At 49.7% G+C, this 19,621-nt stretch overlaps 1 protein-coding gene across 3 annotated transcripts in view; it reads left to right on the forward strand.

The window, feature by feature from the left end:
• kdm6al (lysine (K)-specific demethylase 6A, like) overlaps positions 1 to 19,621 on the forward strand; it is a 69,200-nt gene that overhangs the window by 28,916 nt on the left and 20,663 nt on the right. For all 3 annotated transcript variants that reach the window (XM_056243515.1, XM_056243516.1, XM_056243517.1), the window contains 3 exons: positions 463 to 783; positions 2,147 to 2,796; positions 5,015 to 5,144. In XM_056243515.1, coding sequence (XP_056099490.1) covers positions 463 to 783; positions 2,147 to 2,796; positions 5,015 to 5,144 — 1,101 coding nt within the window. The remainder of the gene's footprint in view (positions 1 to 462; positions 784 to 2,146; positions 2,797 to 5,014; positions 5,145 to 19,621) is intronic.

A 19,621-nucleotide genomic window follows, 5' to 3' on the forward strand; every position in this document is an offset into this window, starting at 1 on the left:
GTTTTGATCCACTTCAAATGTTGACGACTGTATAACATTCCATAGCTCCGTTATCAAACCACAGTGAAAATGAAGCCATATCCGCACCGGCTGGGCCGGATCGGCACGGGATGGACCGGTCTGGCGCGACGGTGGAAAAGCAGCTTTAAGCCTTGTGGACACCGATGATTATCGCGCGCGCTTATCGCCAGCGTTTTTCGAGATGTTTTTGGTGCGTCTGTGTGTTCATACCAAGCGATTTTCACTGGCGATGCACCGAGTGAACGTGCAAATTCACTCCCTGAATCCTAATTGATCTGCAATTCCTCTCCACAACAACTCCCTCTTATCGAGATTGCTGTAGTCGCTGTGGCGTTTGATAATCGCGTGATAATCGTCCCGGTGTGCACGGGCCTTTAGATTGTAATAGGCGTTTGTTTGACTTGCTTAATATTTAGAGTCGATTGTGTCCTTTCCCTACAGATGAGGCAGAACTCCTCGGGCCCGATCCGACCCTCTCTCCCCAACGGGCCCTCGGGCGTCTCCTCACTGCCTGCTCACCCTGGTCCCCGAGGCCCGGTTCCCCGCCCGTCCTGCATCGCTCATCCACTGTCCAACGGGCCGCTGCCTCCCAGTCCCAGTCCCGGCTCCCGCTCCGGCCCACAACCCCCTGCAGTCGGCAATAATCACACGCCGGGGAGCAGAGCGAACGGAGACGTGCCTTACCTGCACCCCAACGCACTACCTCACCACTGCAGGAGCCCAGGAGACCCGTGGAGGAGCCAGAACCTCAACGCCACTCAGGTCTGAGCACTGCGCTTCTCACTCTAGCCTGAAGCCAAACCGCTTCTGGAGCATCACAGATGAAACCCGTGGTCTTGATCCTCCCCATTTACATATTTATCCAAAAATATTTTCAGATGACAAACTCACTACATTATCTGAACTCTGTGCAGAAGCATTTGAAAACTGTGTTTTAATTGCCTAAAGCCATAATGAAATAAACTCGAGCACCGGGATACGGATTTTTACACCCCGTGCAGCACTTTTTTGCACTCATCTTCCTATGTGCAGAAGCAGTTTAATCATGCCAGCTCTTATCGGCATCTGGTCTGTGCTACTGTTTTCCTCAATGTGCAACATCAACAGAACGTCTTGGTTACGCATGTACTGCAAACACTGAGAATACCACTATGGGAACACCTTTGGTGTGGACGAATGTCTGAAGCCCTTATACCATCACACCAATTTGATTGGCCAATATAGCGCTTAGTGCCACCCTAAGAATACGTCACGTATGCTTCAGAGAGAGAGAGAGAAAGGGCGAATATTGCGTCTGCTCGCTCCATGCGCTCGGGCTCATCATCGTCACCGCAAGCATTCGTCTCGCCTCGGCGACCGCAGAAACGGAGAGGTGGGGATAGACGTGAGGCCTTCTCTCCTCAGAAAGCGGGTCTAGAGAGCAAAACTTTCAAACGCAGGCTATCCCAGTGACGACCGTCAGATAGGCTGTTAAGTGCCGCCTGGGCGTGTTCAAGACCCAGACATTGCACGCACCTGTCATGAGTGTTTCGTCCTGCGATGAACCTCTCACACGGCTCGATGCATTTCTTGAATCTTATGTCCGCTTGAGAGGAGTGGTAAAACTGCTCTCAATTATAGCAAAGAACACCATAAACACGCTTTCCTACGGGTAACAGAAAATCCCCTTCTGGGGAAATAGCGCGCAGCACACTAATATGAAGCATACGTATTCTTGGGGTGGTTCTAAGCGCCATTGGCTACTCAAATTGGCGTGATGGTATAAGGGCTTCAGACATTCGTCCACACCAAAGGTGTTCCCATAGCAATATTCGCAGTGTTGAGACACCTATGAAAGGGAACTCTTAATATCTAAAAAAAAAAATGAAATTTTTTTTTTTTTTTAAACACACATTTTGAACCTGTTATCATATGACGCATGAATTCTGATACCCAGCTAAACTTTCTACATCATGGGAGGATCATAAGCAAAACATTTTATGCATCTCATTTTTACACACTTTGTGTTGAGTGCGTTCCTTCATCGAGAGCATTCTCTTCCTGACTCTCAAACCCACTGAAACCAGCGCTTATACAGTTTCTCGGCTCGTTCATGCTTGTTCTTTTGACTCTTCTCCTGGTTTAGGGGCTTCAGAAGGGTCCAGGTTCGCATTGGGCGGGTCCTAATGGAGACCGGACTCTCTCTTCCAGTGGTTCAGCCGACGGTGGCCCTCACAATCAGGTTGGACATTCCTCTACGACTCCCTCGGAGCCGGCTGTCAATCACCAGTCCTCCTCGTCCTCGTCCTCTTCCTCATGGCTAACGGCTACCTCAGGTGTTCCCCACGGCACCGGCCCGACCAAAGAGAGCAACGGCTCCACTGCCACCCAGCACCACAGTCCCGGTTCCAGGTCTAGGCCCGGCTCTCCGGCACACGATCCGCAGCTCGGGGGGAAGGAGATTCCCGCCGTTAACTCGCGGCTAAACCACGTTCACCCCGGCTCCACGCTAACGGCTCCGGGCAGCTCCACCGCCTCCTCGCCCGCCTCCGCCCTGTCCGCATCATCACCGTCACCCGTGGAGCCCTCGGCCAGCCTTAACAAGCCCGGCTCCACCGTCACCGTTAACGGAAGTGGAGGAGGAGCGTGTTCGGAAGACTCTCGAAGCCCAGTGAAGCTGGAGCCGCTAAAGCTAGAGCCGCCGGAGCTGTGCGCTAAAGCACCTCACAGACCCACGCTCTCGTCCTCCACCGTCTCCATTTACCCCACATCCGCTGACGTCCTCAAGGCCTGCAGGTACATCTCGTTTTTATCTTTAAACTGATCATAACTAGTCAGGCAGACTTGTCTAATAAGAATCCGAAAAGTATATCTGATTACCCCTTGACTAACTGCTCATTGGTCAAATTAATTCTTAAAGAGATAGTTCACCCAAAAATGAAAATTAGCCCATGATTTACTCGCCCTCAAGCCATCCTAGGTGTATATGACATTCTTCTTTCAGACGAATACAATCTAGAGTTATATTAAAAAATGTCCTGGCTCTTCCAAGCTTTATAATGGCCGTGAATGACCGTTTCTGTTTTGAAGTCCATAAAAGTCCATCTATCCATGATAAAAGTCCATCTATCCATGATAAAAGTGCATCTATCCATCATAAAAGTCCATCTATCCATGATAAAAGTGCATCTATCCATCATAAAAGTGCATCTATCCATCATAAAAGTGCATCCATCATCATAAAAGTGCATCCATCCATCATAAAAGTGCATCCATCCATCATAAAAGTCCATCTATCCATCATAAAAGTCCATCTATCCATGATAAAAGTCCATCTATCCATCATAAAAGTGCATCTGTCCATCATAAAAGTGCATCTCTCCATCCATCATAAAAGTGCATCCATCCATCATAAAAGTGCATCAATCCATCATAAAAGTCCATCTATCCATCATAAAAGTCCATCTATCCATGATAAAAGTCCATCTATCCATGATAAAAGTCCATCTATCCATGATAAAAGTGCATCCATCATCATAAAAGTGCATCCATCCATCATAAAAGTCCATCTATCCATCATAAAAGTCCATCTATCCATGATAAAAGTCCATCTATCCATGATAAAAGTCCATCTATCCATGATAAAAGTCCATCTATCCATGATAAAAGTGCATCCATCATCATAAAAGTGCATCCATCCATCATAAAAGTGCATCCATCCATCATAAAAGTCCATCTATCCATCATAAAAGTCCATCTATCCATCATAAAAGTCCATCTATCCATGATAAAAGTCCATCTATCCATGATAAAAGTCCATCTATCCATGATAAAAGTCCATCTATCCATCATAAAAGTCCATCTATCCATGATAAAAGTCCATCTATCCATGATAAAAGTCCATCTATCCATGATAAAAGTCCATCTATCCATGATAAAAGTCCATCTATCCATCATAAAAGTCCATCTATCCATGATAAAAGTCCATCTATCCATGATAAAAGTCCATCTATCCATGATAAAAGTGCATCCATCATCATAAAAGTGCATCCATCCATCATAAAAGTGCATCCATCCATCATAAAAGTCCATCTATCCATCATAAAAGTCCATCTATCCATCATAAAAGTCCATCTATCCATGATAAAAGTCCATCTATCCATGATAAAAGTCCATCTATCCATCATAAAAGTGCATTCATCATCATAAGTGCATCCATCATCATAAGTGCATCCATCCATCATAAGAGTGCATCCATCCATCATAAAAGTGCATCCATCCATCATAAAAGTCCATCTATCCATCATAAAAGTCCATCTATCCATGATAAAAGTGCATCTGTCCATCATAAAAGTGCATCTCTCCATCCATCATAAAAGTGCATCCATCCATCATAAAAGTGCATCCATCCATCATAAAAGTGCATCTATCCATCCATCATAAAAGTGCGTCTGTCCATCCATCATAAAAGTGCATCTATCCATCCATCATAAAAGTGCATCTATCCATCCATCATAAAAGTGCGTCTGTCCATCCATCATAAAAGTGCATCTCTCCATCCATCATAAAAGTGCATCTATCCATCCATCATAAAAGTGCATCTGTCCATCATAAAAGTGCATCTGTCCATCATAAAAGTGCATCTGTCCATCATAAAAGTGCATCTGTCCATCATAAGTGCATCTGTCCATCATAAAAGTGCATCTGTCCATCATAAAAGTGCTCCACAGGCGCCAGGGGGTTGATCTCAAACAAGTACATCTACAGCACTAAGTATTTGGAAAACTCAATTACACCTGGGTAACGGGAAAGCGGATCAGACTTTGAGATTGTTGTATGCACAGACAGAAATATGCACTGTTTTGAAGCGCTTGAATGATGTCACACAAAACTAATTCTGACCACAGTGAGATTCTGAGGGTGTTGAGAGTTTGACCAAACTTTCAGTTATGATTCATTTTGATTTGTTGTATTCTGCAGAAATAACTTTATCTAATATTATTAATATTTTCAGAAATCTTGGAAAGAACGGTGTGTCAAGCAGCCGAATCCTGTTGAACAAATGCCCTCCTCCTCGCCTCCCTCCTCCACCTGCTCCTCCTCTGGATAAAGACAAGCTCAATCCTCCCACTCCCAGCATCTACGTGAGTCGTTAGAGTGAGTGTGAGTGAGCGTTAGAGTGAGTGTGAGCCTGTGTGTGAGTGAGCGTTAGAGTGAGTGTGAGCCTGTGTGTGAGTGAGCGTTAGAGCGAGCGAGCGAGCGAGCGTTAGAGCGAGTGAGCGAGTGAGTGAGTGTGAGAGAGCGTTGGAGTGAGTGTGAGCGAGCGTTGGAGTGAGGGTTAGAGTGAGTGTGAGTGAGGGTTAGAGTGAGTGTTGGAGTGAGGGTTAGAGTGAGTGTGAGTGAGCGTTAGAGTGAGTGTTGGAGTGAGGGTTAGAGTGAGTGTGAGTGAGCGTTGGAGTGAGGGTTAGAGTGAGTGTGAGTGAGGGTTAGAGTGAGTGTTGGAGTGAGGGTTAGAGTGAGTGTGAGCGAGCGTTAGAGTGAGTGTTGGAGTGAGGGTTAGAGTGAGTGTGAGTGAGCGTTGGAGTGAGGGTTAGAGTGAGCGTTAGAGAGTGTTGGAGTGAGGGTTAGAGTGAGTGTGAGTCAGCGTTAGAGTGAGTGTGAGTGAGCGTTAGAGTGAGTGTGAGTGAGGGTTAGAGTGAGTGTGAGTGAGCGTTGGAGTGAGTGAGGGTTAGAGTGAGCGTTAGAGAGTGTTGGAGTGAGGGTTAGAGTGAGTGTGAGTGAGCGTTAGAGTGAGTGTGAGTGAGCGTTAGTGAGTGTGAGTGAGGGTTAGAGTGAGTGTGAGTGAGCGTTAGAGTGAGTGAGCGTTGGAGTGAGGGTTAGAGTGAGTGTGAGTGAGCGTTGGAGTGAGTGTGAGTGAGCGTTGGAGTGAGTGTGAGTGAGCGTTAGAGTGAGTGTGAGTGAGCGTTAGTGAGTGTGAGTGAGCGTTAGAGTGAGTGAGTGAGCGTTAGAGTGAGGGTTAGAGTGAGTGGGAGTGAGGATTAGAATGAGTGTGAGTGAGCGTTAGAGTGAGTGAGCGTTAGAGTGAGTGAGTGAGCGTTAGAGTGAGTGAGTCTGAGTGAGCGTTAGAGTGAGTGAGCGTTAGAGTGAGTGTGAGTGAGCGTTAGAGTGAGTGTGAGTGAGCGTTAGAGTGAGTGTGAGTGAGCGTTAGAGTGAGTGTGAGAGAGCGTTAGAGTGAGTGAGTGAGCGTTAGAGTGAGTGAGTCTGAGTGAGCGTTAGAGTGAGTGAGCGTTAGAGTGAGTGTGAGTGAGCGTTAGAGTGAGTGTGAGTGAGCGTTAGAGTGAGTGTGAGTGAGCGTTAGAGTGAGTGTGAGAGAGCGTTAGAGTGAGTGTGAGTGAGCGTTAGAGTGAGTGAGTCTGAGTGAGCGTTAGAGTGAGTGAGCGTTAGAGAGCGTTGGAGTGAGTGTGAGCGAGCGTTGGAGTGAGGGTTAGAGTGAGTGTGAGTGAGCGAGTGAGTGAGTGTGAGAGAGCGTTGGAGTGAGTGTGAGCGAGCGTTGGAGTGAGGGTTAGAGTGAGTGTGAGAGAGCGTTAGAGTGAGTGTGAGTGAGCGTTAGAGTGAGTGAGTCTGAGTGAGCGTTAGAGTGAGTGAGCGTTAGAGAGCGTTGGAGTGAGTGTGAGCGAGCGTTGGAGTGAGGGTTAGAGTGAGTGTGAGTGAGCGTTAGAGTGAGTGTGAGTGAGGGTTAGAGTGAGTGTGAGTGAGCGTTGGAGTGAGTGAGGGTTAGAGTGAGCGTTAGAGAGTGTTGGAGTGAGGGTTAGAGTGAGTGTGAGTGAGCGTTAGAGTGAGTGTGAGTGAGCGTTAGTGAGTGTGAGTGAGGGTTAGAGTGAGTGTGAGTGAGCGTTAGAGTGAGTGAGCGTTGGAGTGAGGGTTAGAGTGAGTGTGAGTGAGCGTTGGAGTGAGTGTGAGTGAGCGTTGGAGTGAGTGTGAGTGAGCGTTAGAGTGAGTGTGAGTGAGCGTTAGTGAGTGTGAGTGAGCGTTAGAGTGAGTGAGTGAGCGTTAGAGTGAGGGTTAGAGTGAGTGGGAGTGAGGATTAGAATGAGTGTGAGTGAGCGTTAGAGTGAGTGAGCGTTAGAGTGAGTGAGTGAGCGTTAGAGTGAGTGAGTCTGAGTGAGCGTTAGAGTGAGTGAGCGTTAGAGTGAGTGTGAGTGAGCGTTAGAGTGAGTGTGAGTGAGCGTTAGAGTGAGTGTGAGTGAGCGTTAGAGTGAGTGTGAGAGAGCGTTAGAGTGAGTGAGTGAGCGTTAGAGTGAGTGAGTCTGAGTGAGCGTTAGAGTGAGTGAGCGTTAGAGTGAGTGTGAGTGAGCGTTAGAGTGAGTGTGAGTGAGCGTTAGAGTGAGTGTGAGTGAGCGTTAGAGTGAGTGTGAGAGAGCGTTAGAGTGAGTGTGAGTGAGCGTTAGAGTGAGTGAGTCTGAGTGAGCGTTAGAGTGAGTGAGCGTTAGAGAGCGTTGGAGTGAGTGTGAGCGAGCGTTGGAGTGAGGGTTAGAGTGAGTGTGAGTGAGCGAGTGAGTGAGTGTGAGAGAGCGTTGGAGTGAGTGTGAGCGAGCGTTGGAGTGAGGGTTAGAGTGAGTGTGAGAGAGCGTTAGAGTGAGTGTGAGTGAGCGTTAGAGTGAGTGAGTCTGAGTGAGCGTTAGAGTGAGTGAGCGTTAGAGAGCGTTGGAGTGAGTGTGAGCGAGCGTTGGAGTGAGGGTTAGAGTGAGTGTGAGTGAGCGTTAGAGTGAGTGTGAGTGAGGGTTAGAGTGAGTGTGAGTGAGCGTTGGAGTGAGTGAGGGTTAGAGTGAGCGTTAGAGAGTGTTGGAGTGAGGGTTAGAGTGAGTGTGAGTGAGCGTTAGAGTGAGTGTGAGTGAGCGTTAGTGAGTGTGAGTGAGGGTTAGAGTGAGTGTGAGTGAGCGTTAGAGTGAGTGAGCGTTGGAGTGAGGGTTAGAGTGAGTGTGAGTGAGCGTTGGAGTGAGTGTGAGTGAGCGTTGGAGTGAGTGTGAGTGAGCGTTAGAGTGAGTGTGAGTGAGCGTTAGTGAGTGTGAGTGAGCGTTAGAGTGAGTGAGTGAGCGTTAGAGTGAGGGTTAGAGTGAGTGGGAGTGAGGATTAGAATGAGTGTGAGTGAGCGTTAGAGTGAGTGAGCGTTAGAGTGAGTGAGTGAGCGTTAGAGTGAGTGAGTCTGAGTGAGCGTTAGAGTGAGTGAGCGTTAGAGTGAGTGTGAGTGAGCGTTAGAGTGAGTGTGAGTGAGCGTTAGAGTGAGTGTGAGTGAGCGTTAGAGTGAGTGTGAGAGAGCGTTAGAGTGAGTGAGTGAGCGTTAGAGTGAGTGAGTCTGAGTGAGCGTTAGAGTGAGTGAGCGTTAGAGTGAGTGTGAGTGAGCGTTAGAGTGAGTGTGAGTGAGCGTTAGAGTGAGTGTGAGTGAGCGTTAGAGTGAGTGTGAGAGAGCGTTAGAGTGAGTGTGAGTGAGCGTTAGAGTGAGTGAGTCTGAGTGAGCGTTAGAGTGAGTGAGCGTTAGAGAGCGTTGGAGTGAGTGTGAGCGAGCGTTGGAGTGAGGGTTAGAGTGAGTGTGAGTGAGCGAGTGAGTGAGTGTGAGAGAGCGTTGGAGTGAGTGTGAGCGAGCGTTGGAGTGAGGGTTAGAGTGAGTGTGAGAGAGCGTTAGAGTGAGTGTGAGTGAGCGTTAGAGTGAGTGAGTCTGAGTGAGCGTTAGAGTGAGTGAGCGTTAGAGAGCGTTGGAGTGAGTGTGAGCGAGCGTTGGAGTGAGGGTTAGAGTGAGTCTGAGTGAGCGAGTGAGTGAGTGTGAGAGAGCGTTGGAGTGAGTGTGAGCGAGCGTTGGAGTGAGGGTTAGAGTGAGTGTGAGTGAGGGTTAGAGTGAGTGTGAGCGAGCGTTAGAGTGAGTGTTGGAGTGAGGGTTAGAGTGAGTGTGAGTGAGCGTTGGAGTGAGGGTTAGAGTGAGCGTTAGAGAGTGTTGGAGTGAGGGTTAGAGTGAGTGTGAGTGAGGGTTAGAGTGAGTGTGAGTGAGCGTTGGAGTGAGTGAGGGTTAGAGTGAGTGTGAGTGAGCGTTAGAGTGAGTGTGAGTGAGGGTTAGAGTGAGTGTGAGTGAGCGTTGGAGTGAGTGAGGGTTAGAGTGAGCGTTAGAGAGTGTTGGAGTGAGGGTTAGAGTGAGTGTGAGTGAGCGTTAGAGTGAGTGTGAGTGAGCGTTAGTGAGTGTGAGTGAGGGTTAGAGTGAGTGTGAGTGAGCGTTAGAGTGAGTGAGCGTTGGAGTGAGGGTTAGAGTGAGTGTGAGTGAGCGTTGGAGTGAGTGTGAGTGAGCGTTAGAGTGAGTGTGAGTGAGCGTTAGTGAGTGTGAGTGAGCGTTAGAGTGAGTGAGTGAGCGTTAGAGTGAGGGTTAGAGTGAGTGGGAGTGAGGATTAGAATGAGTGTGAGTGAGCGTTAGAGTGAGTGAGCGTTAGAGTGAGTGAGTGAGCGTTAGAGTGAGTGAGTCTGAGTGAGCGTTAGAGTGAGTGAGCGTTAGAGTGAGTGTGAGTGAGCGTTAGAGTGAGTGTGAGTGAGCGTTAGAGTGAGTGAGTGAGCGTTAGAGTGAGTGAGTCTGAGTGAGCGTTAGAGTGAGTGAGCGTTAGAGTGAGTGAGCGTTAGAGTGAGTGTGAGTGAGCGTTAGAGTGAGTGTGAGTGAGCGTTAGAGTGAGTGTGAGAGAGCGTTAGAGTGAGTGTGAGTGAGCGTTAGAGTGAGTGAGTCTGAGTGAGCGTTAGAGTGAGTGAGCGTTGGAGTGAGGGTTAGAGTGAGTGTGAGTGAGCGTTAGAGTGAGTGGGAGTGAGCGTTGGAGTGAGCGTTAGAGTGAGTGAGCGTTAGAGTGAGTGTGAGAGAGCGTTAGAGTGAGTGTGAGAGAGCGTTGGAGTGAGTGTGAGCGAGCGTTAGAGTGAGTGTGAGTGAGCGTTAGAGTGAGTGAGCGTGAGAGTGAGTGTGAGTGAGCGTGAGAGTGAGTGTGAGTGAGCGTTGGAGTGAGGGTTAGAGAGAGTGTGAGCGAGCGTTAGAGTGAGTGTGAGCGAGCGTTAGAGTGAGTGTGAGCGAGCGTTGGAGTGAGGGTTAGAGTGAGCGTTAGAGAGTGTTGGAGTGAGGGTTAGAGTGAGTGTGAGTGAGCGTTAGAGTGAGTGTGAGTGAGGGTTAGAGTGAGTGAGCGTTGGAGTGAGTGAGCGTTGGAGTGAGGGTTAGAGTGAGCGTTTCGAGAGTGTTGGAGTGAGGGTTAGAGTGAGTGTGAGTGAGGGTTAGAGTGAGTGTGAGTGAGGGTTAGAGTGAGTGTGAGTGAGCGTTGGAGTGAGTGTGAGTGAGCGTTGGAGTGAGTGAGCGTTGGAGTGAGTGAGCGTTGGAGTGAGTGAGCGTTGGAGTGAGTGAGCGTTGGAGTGAGTGAGCGTTGGAGTGAGTGAGCGTTGGAGTGAGTGAGCGTTGGAGTGAGCGTTAGAGAGTGTTGGAGTGAGGGTTAGAGTGAGTGTGAGTGAGGGTTAGAGTGAGTGTGAGTGAGCGTTAGAGTGAGTGAGCGTTGGAGTGAGGGTTAGAGTGAGCGTTCGAGAGTGTTGGAGTGAGGGTTAGAGTGAGTGTGAGTGAGGGTTAGAGTGAGTGTGAGTGAGCGTTGGAGTGAGGGTTAGAGTGAGTGTGAGTGAGCGTTAGAGTGAGTGTGAGTGAGCGTTAGAGTGCGTGTGAGTGAGCGTTGGAGTGAGGGTTAGAGTGAGTGTGAGTGAGCGTTGGAGTGAGGGTTAGAGTGAGTGTGAGTGAGCGTTAGAGTGAGTGTGAGAGAGCGTTAGAGTGAGTCTGAGTGAGCGTTAGAGTGAGTGAGCGTTGGAGTGAGGGTTAGAGTGAGTGTGAGTGAGCGTTGGAGTGAGGGTTAGAGTGAGTGTGAGTGAGCGTTAGAGTGAGTGTGAGTGAGCGTTGGAGTGAGGGTTAGAGTGAGTGTGAGTGAGCGTTAGAGTGAGTGTGAGTGAGCGTTGGAGTGAGCGTTAGAGTGAGTGTGAGTGAGCGTTAGAGTGAGTGTGAGTGAGCGTTGGAGTGAGGGTTGGAGTGAGGGTTAGAGTGAGTGTGAGTGAGCGTTAGAGTGAGTGTGAGTGAGCGTTGGAGTGAGGGTTAGAGTGAGTGTGAGTGAGCGTTAGAGTGAGTGTGAGTGAGCGTTGGAGTGAGCGTTAGAGTGAGTGTGAGTGAGCGTTGGAGTGAGGGTTGGAGTGAGGGTTAGAGTGAGTGTGAGTGAGCGTTAGAGTGAGTGTGAGTGAGCGTTGGAGTGAGGGTTAGAGTGAGTGTGAGTGAGCGTTAGAGTGAGTGTGAGTGAGCGTTGGAGTGAGGGTTAGAGTGAGTGTGAGTGAGCGTTGGAGTGAGGGTTAGAGTGAGTGTGAGTGAGCGTTAGAGTGAGTGTGAATGAGTGTTGGAGTGAGCGTTAGAGTGAGTGTGAGAGAGCGTTAGAGTGAGTGTGAGTGAGCGTTGGAGTGAGTGTGAGTGAGCGTTGGAGTGAGGGTTAGAGTGAGTGTGAGTGAGCGTTAGAGTGAGTGTGAGTGAGCGTTGGAGTGAGCGTTGGAGTGAGGGTTAGAGTGAGTGTGAGTGAGCGTTGGAGTGAGCTTGGAGTGAGCGTTGGAGTGAGCGTTGGAGTGAGCGTTGGAGTGAGCGTTGGAGTGAGCGTTGGAGTGAGCGTTGGAGTGAGCGTTGGAGTGAGCGTTGGAGTGAGCGTTGGAGTGAGCGTTGGAGTGAGCGTTGGAGTGAGCGTTGGAGTGAGCGTTGGAGTGAGCGTTGGAGTGAGCGTTGGAGTGAGCGTTGGAGTGAGTGTGAGAGAGCGTTAGAGTGAGTGTGAGTGAGCGTTGGAGTGAGGGTTAGAGTGAGTGTGAGTGAGCGTTAGAGTGAGTGTGAGTGAGCGTTGGAGTGAGCGTTGGAGTGAGCGTTGGAGTGAGCGTTAGAGTGAGTGTGAGAGAGCGTTGGAGTGAGTGTGAGTGAGCGTTGGAGTGAGGGTTAGAGTGAGTGTGAGTGAGCGTTAGAGTGAGTGTGAGTGAGCGTTGGAGTGAGGGTTAGAGTGAGTGTGAGTGAGCGTTAGAGTGAGTGTGAGAGAGCGTTAGAGTGAGTGTGAGTGAGTGTGAGTGAGCGTTAGAGTGAGTGTGAGTGAGCGTTGGAGTGAGGGTTAGAGTGAGTGTGAGTGAGCGTTAGAGTGAGTGTGAGAGAGCGTTATAGTGAGTGTGAGTGAGCGTTAGAGTGAGTGTGAGAGAGCGTTAGAGTGAGTGTGAGAGAGCGTTAGAGTGAGAGCGTTAGTGTGAGTGTGAGTGAGCGTTAGAGTGAGTGAGCGTTAGAGTGAGTGTGAGAGAGCATTAGAGTGAGAGCGTTAGTGTGAGTGTGAGTGAGCGTTAGAGTGAGTGTGAGAGAGCATTAGAGTGAGTGTGAGTGAGCGTTAGAGTGAGTGTGAGATAGAGTGAGTGTGAGAGAGCGTTAGAGTGAGTGTGAGTGAGCGTTGGAGTGAGGGTTAGAGTGAGTGTGAGTGAGCGTTGGAGTGAGGGTTAGAGTGAGTGTGAGTGAGCGTTAGAGTGAGTGTGAGAGAGCGTTAGAGTGAGTGTGAGTGAGTGTGAGTGAGCGTTAGAGTGAGTGTGAGTGAGCGTTGGAGTGAGGGTTAGAGTGAGTGTGAGTGAGCGTTAGAGTGAGTGTGAGAGAGCGTTAGAGTGAGTGTGAGTGAGTGTGAGTGAGCGTTAGAGTGAGTGTGAGAGAGCGTTATAGTGAGTGTGAGTGAGCGTTAGAGTGAGTGTGAGAGAGCGTTAGAGTGAGTGTGAGAGAGCGTTAGAGTGAGAGCGTTAGTGTGAGTGTGAGTGAGCGTTAGAGTGAGTGAGCGTTAGAGTGAGTGTGAGAGAGCATTAGAGTGAGAGCGTTAGTGTGAGTGTGAGTGAGCGTTAGAGTGAGTGTGAGAGAGCATTAGAGTGAGTGTGAGTGAGCGTTAGAGTGAGTGTGAGAGAGCGTTAGAGTGAGAGCGTTAGTGTGAGTGAGCGTTAGAGTGAGTGTGAGAGAGCATTAGAGTGAGTGTGAGTGAGCGTTAGAGTGAGTGTGAGAGAGCGTTAGAGTGAGAGCGTTAGTGTGAGTGAGCGTTAGAGTGAGTGTGAGTGAGCGTTAGAGTGAGTGTGAGAGAGCATTAGAGTGAGTGTGAGTGAGCGTTAGAGTGAGTGTGAGAGAGCGTTATAGTGAGTGTGAGTGAGCGTTATAGTGAGTGTGAGAGAGCGTTAGAGTGAGTGTGAGAGAGCGTTAGAGTGTGAGAGAGCGTGAGTGAGTGTGAGTGAGCGTTAGAGTGAGTGTGAGTGAGCGTTAGAGTGAGTGTGAGTGAGCGTTAGAGTGAGTGTGAGAGAGCGTTAGAGTGAGTGTGAGAGAGCGTTAGAGTGAGTGTGAGAGAGCGTTAGAGTGAGTGTGAGAGAGCGTTAGAGTGTGAGAGAGCGTGAGAGTGTGAGTGAGCGTTAGAATGAGTGTGAGAGAGCGTTAGAGTGAGTGTGAGTGAGTGTGAGTGAGCGTTAGAGTGAGTGTGAGAGAGCGTTAGAGTGAGTGTGAGTGAGCGTTAGAGTGAGTGTGAGTGAGCGTTAGAGTGAGTGTGAGAGAGCGTTAGAGTGAGTGTGAGAGAGCGTTAGAGTGTGAGAGAGCGTTAGAGTGAGTGTGAGTGAGCGTTAGAGTGAGTGTGAGTGAGCGTTAGAGTGAGTGTGAGAGAGCGTTAGAGAGTGTTGGAGTGAGGGTTAGAGTGAGTGTGAGTGAGCGTTAGAGTGAGTGTGAGTGAGCGTTGGAGTGAGTGTGAGTGAGGGTTAGAGTGAGCGTTAGAGAGTGTTGGAGTGAGGGTTAGAGTGAGTGTGAGTGAGCGTTAGAGTGAGTGTGAGTGAGCGTTAGTGAGTGTGAGTGAGGGTTAGAGTGAGTGTGAGTGAGCGTTAGAGTGAGTGAGCGTTGGAGTGAGGGTTAGAGTGAGTGTGAGTGAGCGTTGGAGTGAGTGTGAGTGAGCGTTAGAGTGAGTGTGAGTGAGCGTTAGTGAGTGTGAGTGAGCGTTAGAGTGAGTGAGTGAGGGTTAGAGTGAGTGTGAGTGAGCGTTAGAGTGAGTGTGAGTGAGCGTTAGAGTGAGTGTGAGAGAGCGTTAGAGTGAGTGTGAGTGAGCGTTAGAGTGAGTGAGTCTGAGTGAGCGTTAGAGTGAGTGAGCGTTGGAGTGAGGGTTAGAGTGAGTGTGAGTGAGCGTTGGAGTGAGTGTGAGTGAGCGTTAGAGTGAGTGTGAGTGAGCGTTAGAGTGAGTGGGAGTGAGCGTTGGAGTGAGCGTTAGAGTGAGTGAGCGTTAGAGTGAGTGTGAGAGAGCGTTAGAGTGAGTGTGAGAGAGCGTTGGAGTGAGTGTGAGTGAGGGTTAGAGTGAGTGTGAGTGAGCGTTAGAGTGAGTGGGAGTGAGCGTTGGAGTGAGCGTTAGAGTGAGTGAGCGTTAGAGTGAGTGTGAGAGAGCGTTGGAGTGAGTGTGAGAGAGCGTTGGAGTGAGTGTGAGCGAGCGTTAGAGTGAGTGTGAGTGAGCGTTAGAGTGAGTGAGCGTGAGAGTGAGTGTGAGTGAGCGTTGGAGTGAGGGTTAGAGTGAGTGTGAGCGAGCGTTAGAGTGAGTGTGAGCGAGCGTTAGAGTGAGTGTGAGCGAGCGTTGGAGTGAGGGTTAGAGTGAGTGTGAGTGAGCGTTGGAGTGAGGGTTAGAGTGAGTGTGAGTGAGCGTTAGAGTGAGTGTGAGTGAGGGTTAGAGTGAGTGAGCGTTGGAGTGAGTGAGCGTTGGAGTGAGGGTTAGAGTGAGCGTTTCGAGAGTGTTGGAGTGAGGGTTAGAGTGAGTGTGAGTGAGGGTTAGAGTGAGTGTGAGTGAGCGTTGGAGTGAGTGAGCGTTGGAGTGAGGGTTAGAGTGAGCGTTAGAGAGTGTTGGAGTGAGGGTTAGAGTGAGTGTGAGTGAGGGTTAGAGTGAGTGTGAGTGAGCGTTAGAGTGAGTGAGCGTTGGAGTGAGGGTTAGAGTGAGCGTTCGAGAGTGTTGGAGTGAGGGTTAGAGTGAGTGTGAGTGAGGGTTAGAGTGAGTGTGAGTGAGCGTTAGAGTGAGTGTGAGTGAGCGTTGGAGTGAGGGTTAGAGTGAGTGTGAGTGAGCGTTAGAGTGAGTGTGAGTGAGCGTTGGAGTGAGGGTTAGAGTGAGTGTGAGTGAGCGTTGGAGTGAGTGAGCGTTGGAGTGAGGGTTAGAGTGAGTGTGAGTGAGCGTTGGAGTGAGCGTTGGAGTGAGGGTTAGAGTGAGTGTTAGAGTGAGTGTGAGTGAGCGTTGGAGTGAGGGTTAGAGTGAGTGTGAGTGAGTGTGAGTGAGCGTTAGAGTGAGTGTGAGTGAGCGTTGGAGTGAGCGTTAGAGTGAGTGTGAGTGAGCGTTAGAGTGAGTGTGAGTGAGCGTTGGAGTGAGGGTTAGAGTGAGCGTTCGAGAGTGTTGGAGTGAGGGTTAGAGTGAGTGTGAGTGAGGGTTAGAGTGAGTGTGAGTGAGCGTTAGAGTGAGTGTGAGTGAGCGTTGGAGTGAGGGTTAGAGTGAGTGTGAGTGAGCGTTAGAGTGAGTGTGAGTGAGCGTTGGAGTGAGGGTTAGAGTGAGTGTGAGTGAGCGTTGGAGTGAGGGTTAGAGTGAGTGTGAGTGAGCGTTAGAGTGAGTGTGAATGAGTGTTGGAGTGAGCGTTAGAGTGAGTGTGAGTGAGCGTTAGAGTGAGTGTGAGTGAGCGTTGGAGTGAGGGTTAGAGTGAGTGTGAGTGAGCGTTAGAGTGAGTGTGAGTGAGCGTTAGAGTGAGTGTGAGTGAGCGTTGGAGTGAGGGTTAGAGTGAGTGTGAGTGAGCGTTGGAGTGAGCGTTGGAGTGAGCGTTGGAGTGAGCGTTGGAGTGAGCGTTGGAGTGAGCGTTGGAGTGAGCGTTGGAGTGAGCGTTGGAGTGAGCGTTGGAGTGAGCGTTGGAGTGAGCGTTGGAGTGAGCGTTGGAGTGAGCGTTGGAGTGAGCGTTGGAGTGAGCGTTGGAGTGAGCGTTGGAGTGAGCGTTGGAGTGAGCGTTGGAGTGAGCGTTGGAGTGAGCGTTGGAGTGAGCGTGAGTGAGCGTTAGAGTGAGCGTGAGTGAGCGTTAGAGTGAGTGTGAGAGAGCGTTAGAGTGAGTGTGAGTGAGCGTTAGAGTGAGTGTGAGTGAGCGTTAGAGTGAGTGTGAGTGAGCGTTGGAGTGAGGGTTAGAGTGAGTGTGAGTGAGCGTTAGAGTGAGTGTGAGAGAGCGTTAGAGTGAGTGAGCGTTAGAGTGAGTGTGAGTGAGCGTTAGAGTGAGTGTGAGAGAGCGTTATAGTGAGTGTGAGTGAGCGTTAGAGTGAGTGTGAGAGAGCGTTAGAGTGAGTGTGAGAGAGCGTTAGAGTGAGAGCGTTAGTGTGAGTGTGAGTGAGCGTTAGAGTGAGTGTGAGTGAGCGTTAGAGTGAGCGTTAGAGTGAGTGTGAGTGAGCGTTAGAGTGAGTGTGAGAGAGCGTTAGAGTGAGAGCGTTAGTGTGAGTGAGCGTTAGAGTGAGTGTGAGAGAGCATTAGAGTGAGTGTGAGTGAGCGTTAGAGTGAGTGTGAGAGAGCGTTATAGTGAGTGAGCGTTATAGTGAGTGTGAGAGAGCGTTAGAGTGAGTGTGAGAGAGCGTTAGAGTGAGTGTGAGAGAGCGTTAAGAGTGTGAGAGAGCGTGAGTGTGAGTGAGCGTTAGAATGAGTGTGAGAGAGCGTTAGAGTGAGTGTGAGTGTGAGTGAGCGTTAGAGTGAGTGTGAGAGAGCGTTAGAGTGAGTGTGAGTGAGTGTGAGTGAGCGTTAGAGTGAGTGTGAGTGAGCGTTAGAGTGAGTGTGAGAGAGCGTTAGAGTGAGTGTGAGAGAGCGTTAGAGTGAGTGTGAGAGAGCGTTAGAGTGAGTGTGAGTGAGCGTTAGAGTGAGTGTGAGTGAGCGTTAGAGTGAGTGTGAGAGAGCGTTAGAGAGTGTTGGAGTGAGGGTTAGAGTGAGTGTGAGTGAGCGTTAGAGTGAGTGTGAGTGAGCGTTAGAGTGAGTGTGAGAGAGCGTTAGAGTGAGTGTGAGTGAGCGTTAGAGTGAGTGTGAGAGAGCGTTAGTGTGAGTGAGCGTTAGAGTGAGTGTGAGAGAGCGTTAGAGTGAGTGTGAGTGAGTGTGAGTGAGCGTTAGAATGAGTGTGAGAGAGCGTTAGAGTGAGTGTGAGAGAGCGTTAGAGTGAGTGTGAGAGAGCGTTAGAGTGAGTGTGAGTGAGCGTTAGAGTGTGAGTGAGTGTGAGTGAGCGTTAGAGTGAGTGTGAGTGAGCGTTAGAATGAGTGTGAGAGAGCGTTAGAGTGAGTGTGAGAGAGCGTTAGAGTGAGTGTGAGAGAGCGTTAGAGTGAGTGTGAGAGAGCGTTAGAGTGAGTGTGAGTGAGCGTTAGAGTGAGTGTGAGTGAGCGTTAGAGTGAGTGTGAGTGAGCGTTAGAGTGAGCGTTAGAGTGTGTGAGAGAGCGTTAGAGTGAGTGTGAGTGAGCGTTAGAGTGAGTGTGAGTGAGGGTTAGAGTGAGTGTGAGAGAGCGTTAGAGTGAGTGTGAGTGAGCGTTAGAGTGAGTGTGAGAGAGCGTTAGTGTGAGTGAGCGTTAGAGTGAGTGTGAGAGAGCGTTAGAGTGAGTGTGAGTGAGTGTGAGTGAGCGTTAGAATGAGTGTGAGAGAGCGTTAGAGTGAGTGTGAGAGAGCGTTAGAGTGAGTGTGAGAGAGCGTTAGAGTGAGTGTGAGTGAGCGTTAGAGTGTGAGTGAGTGTGAGTGAGCGTTAGAGTGAGTGTGAGTGAGTGTGAGTGAGCGTTAGAATGAGTGTGAGAGAGCGTTAGAGTGAGTGTGAGAGAGCGTTAGAGTGAGTGTGAGTGAGCGTTAGTGTGAGTGAGTGTGAGTGAGCGTTAGAGTGAGTGTGAGTGAGTGTGAGTGAGCGTTAGAATGTGAGTGTGAGTGAGCGTTAGAGTGAGTGTGAGTGAGTGTGAGTGAGCGTTAGAGTGAGTGTGAGTGAGTGTGAGAGAGCGTTAGAGTGAGTGTGAGAGAGCGTTAGAGTGAGTGTGAGAGAGCGTTAGAGTGAGTGTGAGAGAGCGTTAGAGTGAGTGTGAGAGAGCGTTAGAGTGAGTGTGAGTGAGCGTTAGAGTGAGTGTGAGTGAGCGTTAGAGTGAGTGTGAGTGAGCGTTAGAGTGAGCGTTAGAGTGTGTGAGAGAGCGTTAGAGTGAGTGTGAGTGAGCGTTAGAGTGAGTGTGAGTGAGGGTTAGAGTGAGTGTGAGAGAGCGTTAGAGTGAGTGTGAGTGAGCGTTAGAGTGAGCGTTAGAGTGAGCGTTAGAGTGAGTGTGAGAGAGCGTTAGAGTGAGTGTGAGAGAGCGTTAGAGTGAGTGTGAGAGAGCGTTAGAGTGAGTGTGAGAGAGCGTTAGAGTGAGTGTGAGAGAGCGTTAGAGTGAGTGTGAGAGAGCGTTAGAGTGAGTGTGAGTGAGCGTTAGAGTGAGTGTGAGAGAGCGTTAGAGTGAGTGTGAGAGAGCGTTAGAGTGAGTGTGAGAGAGCGTTAGAGTGAGTGTGAGTGAGCGTTAGAGTGAGCGTGAGTGAGCGTTAGAGTGAGTGTGAGTGAGCGTTAGAGTGAGTGTGAGTGAGGGTTAGAGTGAGCGTGAGTGAGCGTTAGAGTGAGCGTGAGTGAGCGTTAGAGTGAGTGTGAGTGAGCGTTAGAGTGAGTGTGAGTGAGGGTTAGAGTGAGTGTGAGAGAGCGTTAGAGTGAGTGTGAGTGAGCGTTAGAGTGAGTGTGAGTGAGGGTTAGAGTGAGTGTGAGAGAGCGTTAGAGTGAGTGTGAGTGAGCGTTAGAGTGAGCGTTAGAGTGAGTGTGAGAGAGCGTTAGAGTGAGTGTGAGAGAGCGTTAGAGTGAGTGTGAGAGAGCGTTAGAGTGAGTGTGAGAGAGCGTTAGAGTGAGTGTGAGTGAGCGTTAGAGTGAGTGTTAGTGAGCGTTAGAGTGAGTGTTAGTGAGCGTTAGAGTGAGTGTGAGTGAGCGTTAGAGTGAGTGTGAGTGAGCGTTAGAGAGAGCGTTAGAGTGAGTGTGAGAGAGCGTTAGAGTGAGTGTGAGTGAGCGTTAGAGTGAGTGTGAGTGAGCGTTAGAGTGAGTGAGCGTTAGAGTGAGTGTGAGAGAGCGTTAGAGTGAGTGTGAGTGAGCGTTAGAGTGAGTGTGAGAGAGCGTTAGAGTGAGTGTTAGAGAGCGTTAGAGTGAGTTTGAGTGAGCGTTAGAGTGAGTGTGAGAGAGCGTTAGAGTGAGTGTGAGAGAGCGTTAGAGTGAGTGTGAGAGAGCGTTAGAGTGAGTGTGAGTGAGCGTTAGAGTGAGTGTTAGTGAGCGTTAGAGTGAGTGTGAGTGAGCGTTAGAGTGAGTGTGAGTGAGCGTTAGAGTGAGTGAGCGTTAGAGTGAGTGAGCGTTAGAGTGAGTGTGAGTGAGGGTTAGAGTAAGGGTGAGTGAGGGTTAGAGTGAGGGTGTGAGAGCGTTAGAGAGTGTGAGAGAGCGTTAGAGTGAGTGTGAGTGAGCGTTAGAGTGAGTGTGAGTGAGCGTTAGAGTGAGTGTGAGTGAGCGTTAGAGTGAGTGTGAGTGA

The sequence above is a fragment of the Rhinichthys klamathensis genome, unplaced genomic scaffold (genome assembly GCF_029890125.1).
Source record: "Rhinichthys klamathensis goyatoka isolate OS25496 unplaced genomic scaffold, OSU_Roscu_1.1 h1tg000802l_1, whole genome shotgun sequence".
Classification (NCBI taxonomy): Eukaryota; Metazoa; Chordata; class Actinopteri; order Cypriniformes; family Leuciscidae; genus Rhinichthys; species Rhinichthys klamathensis.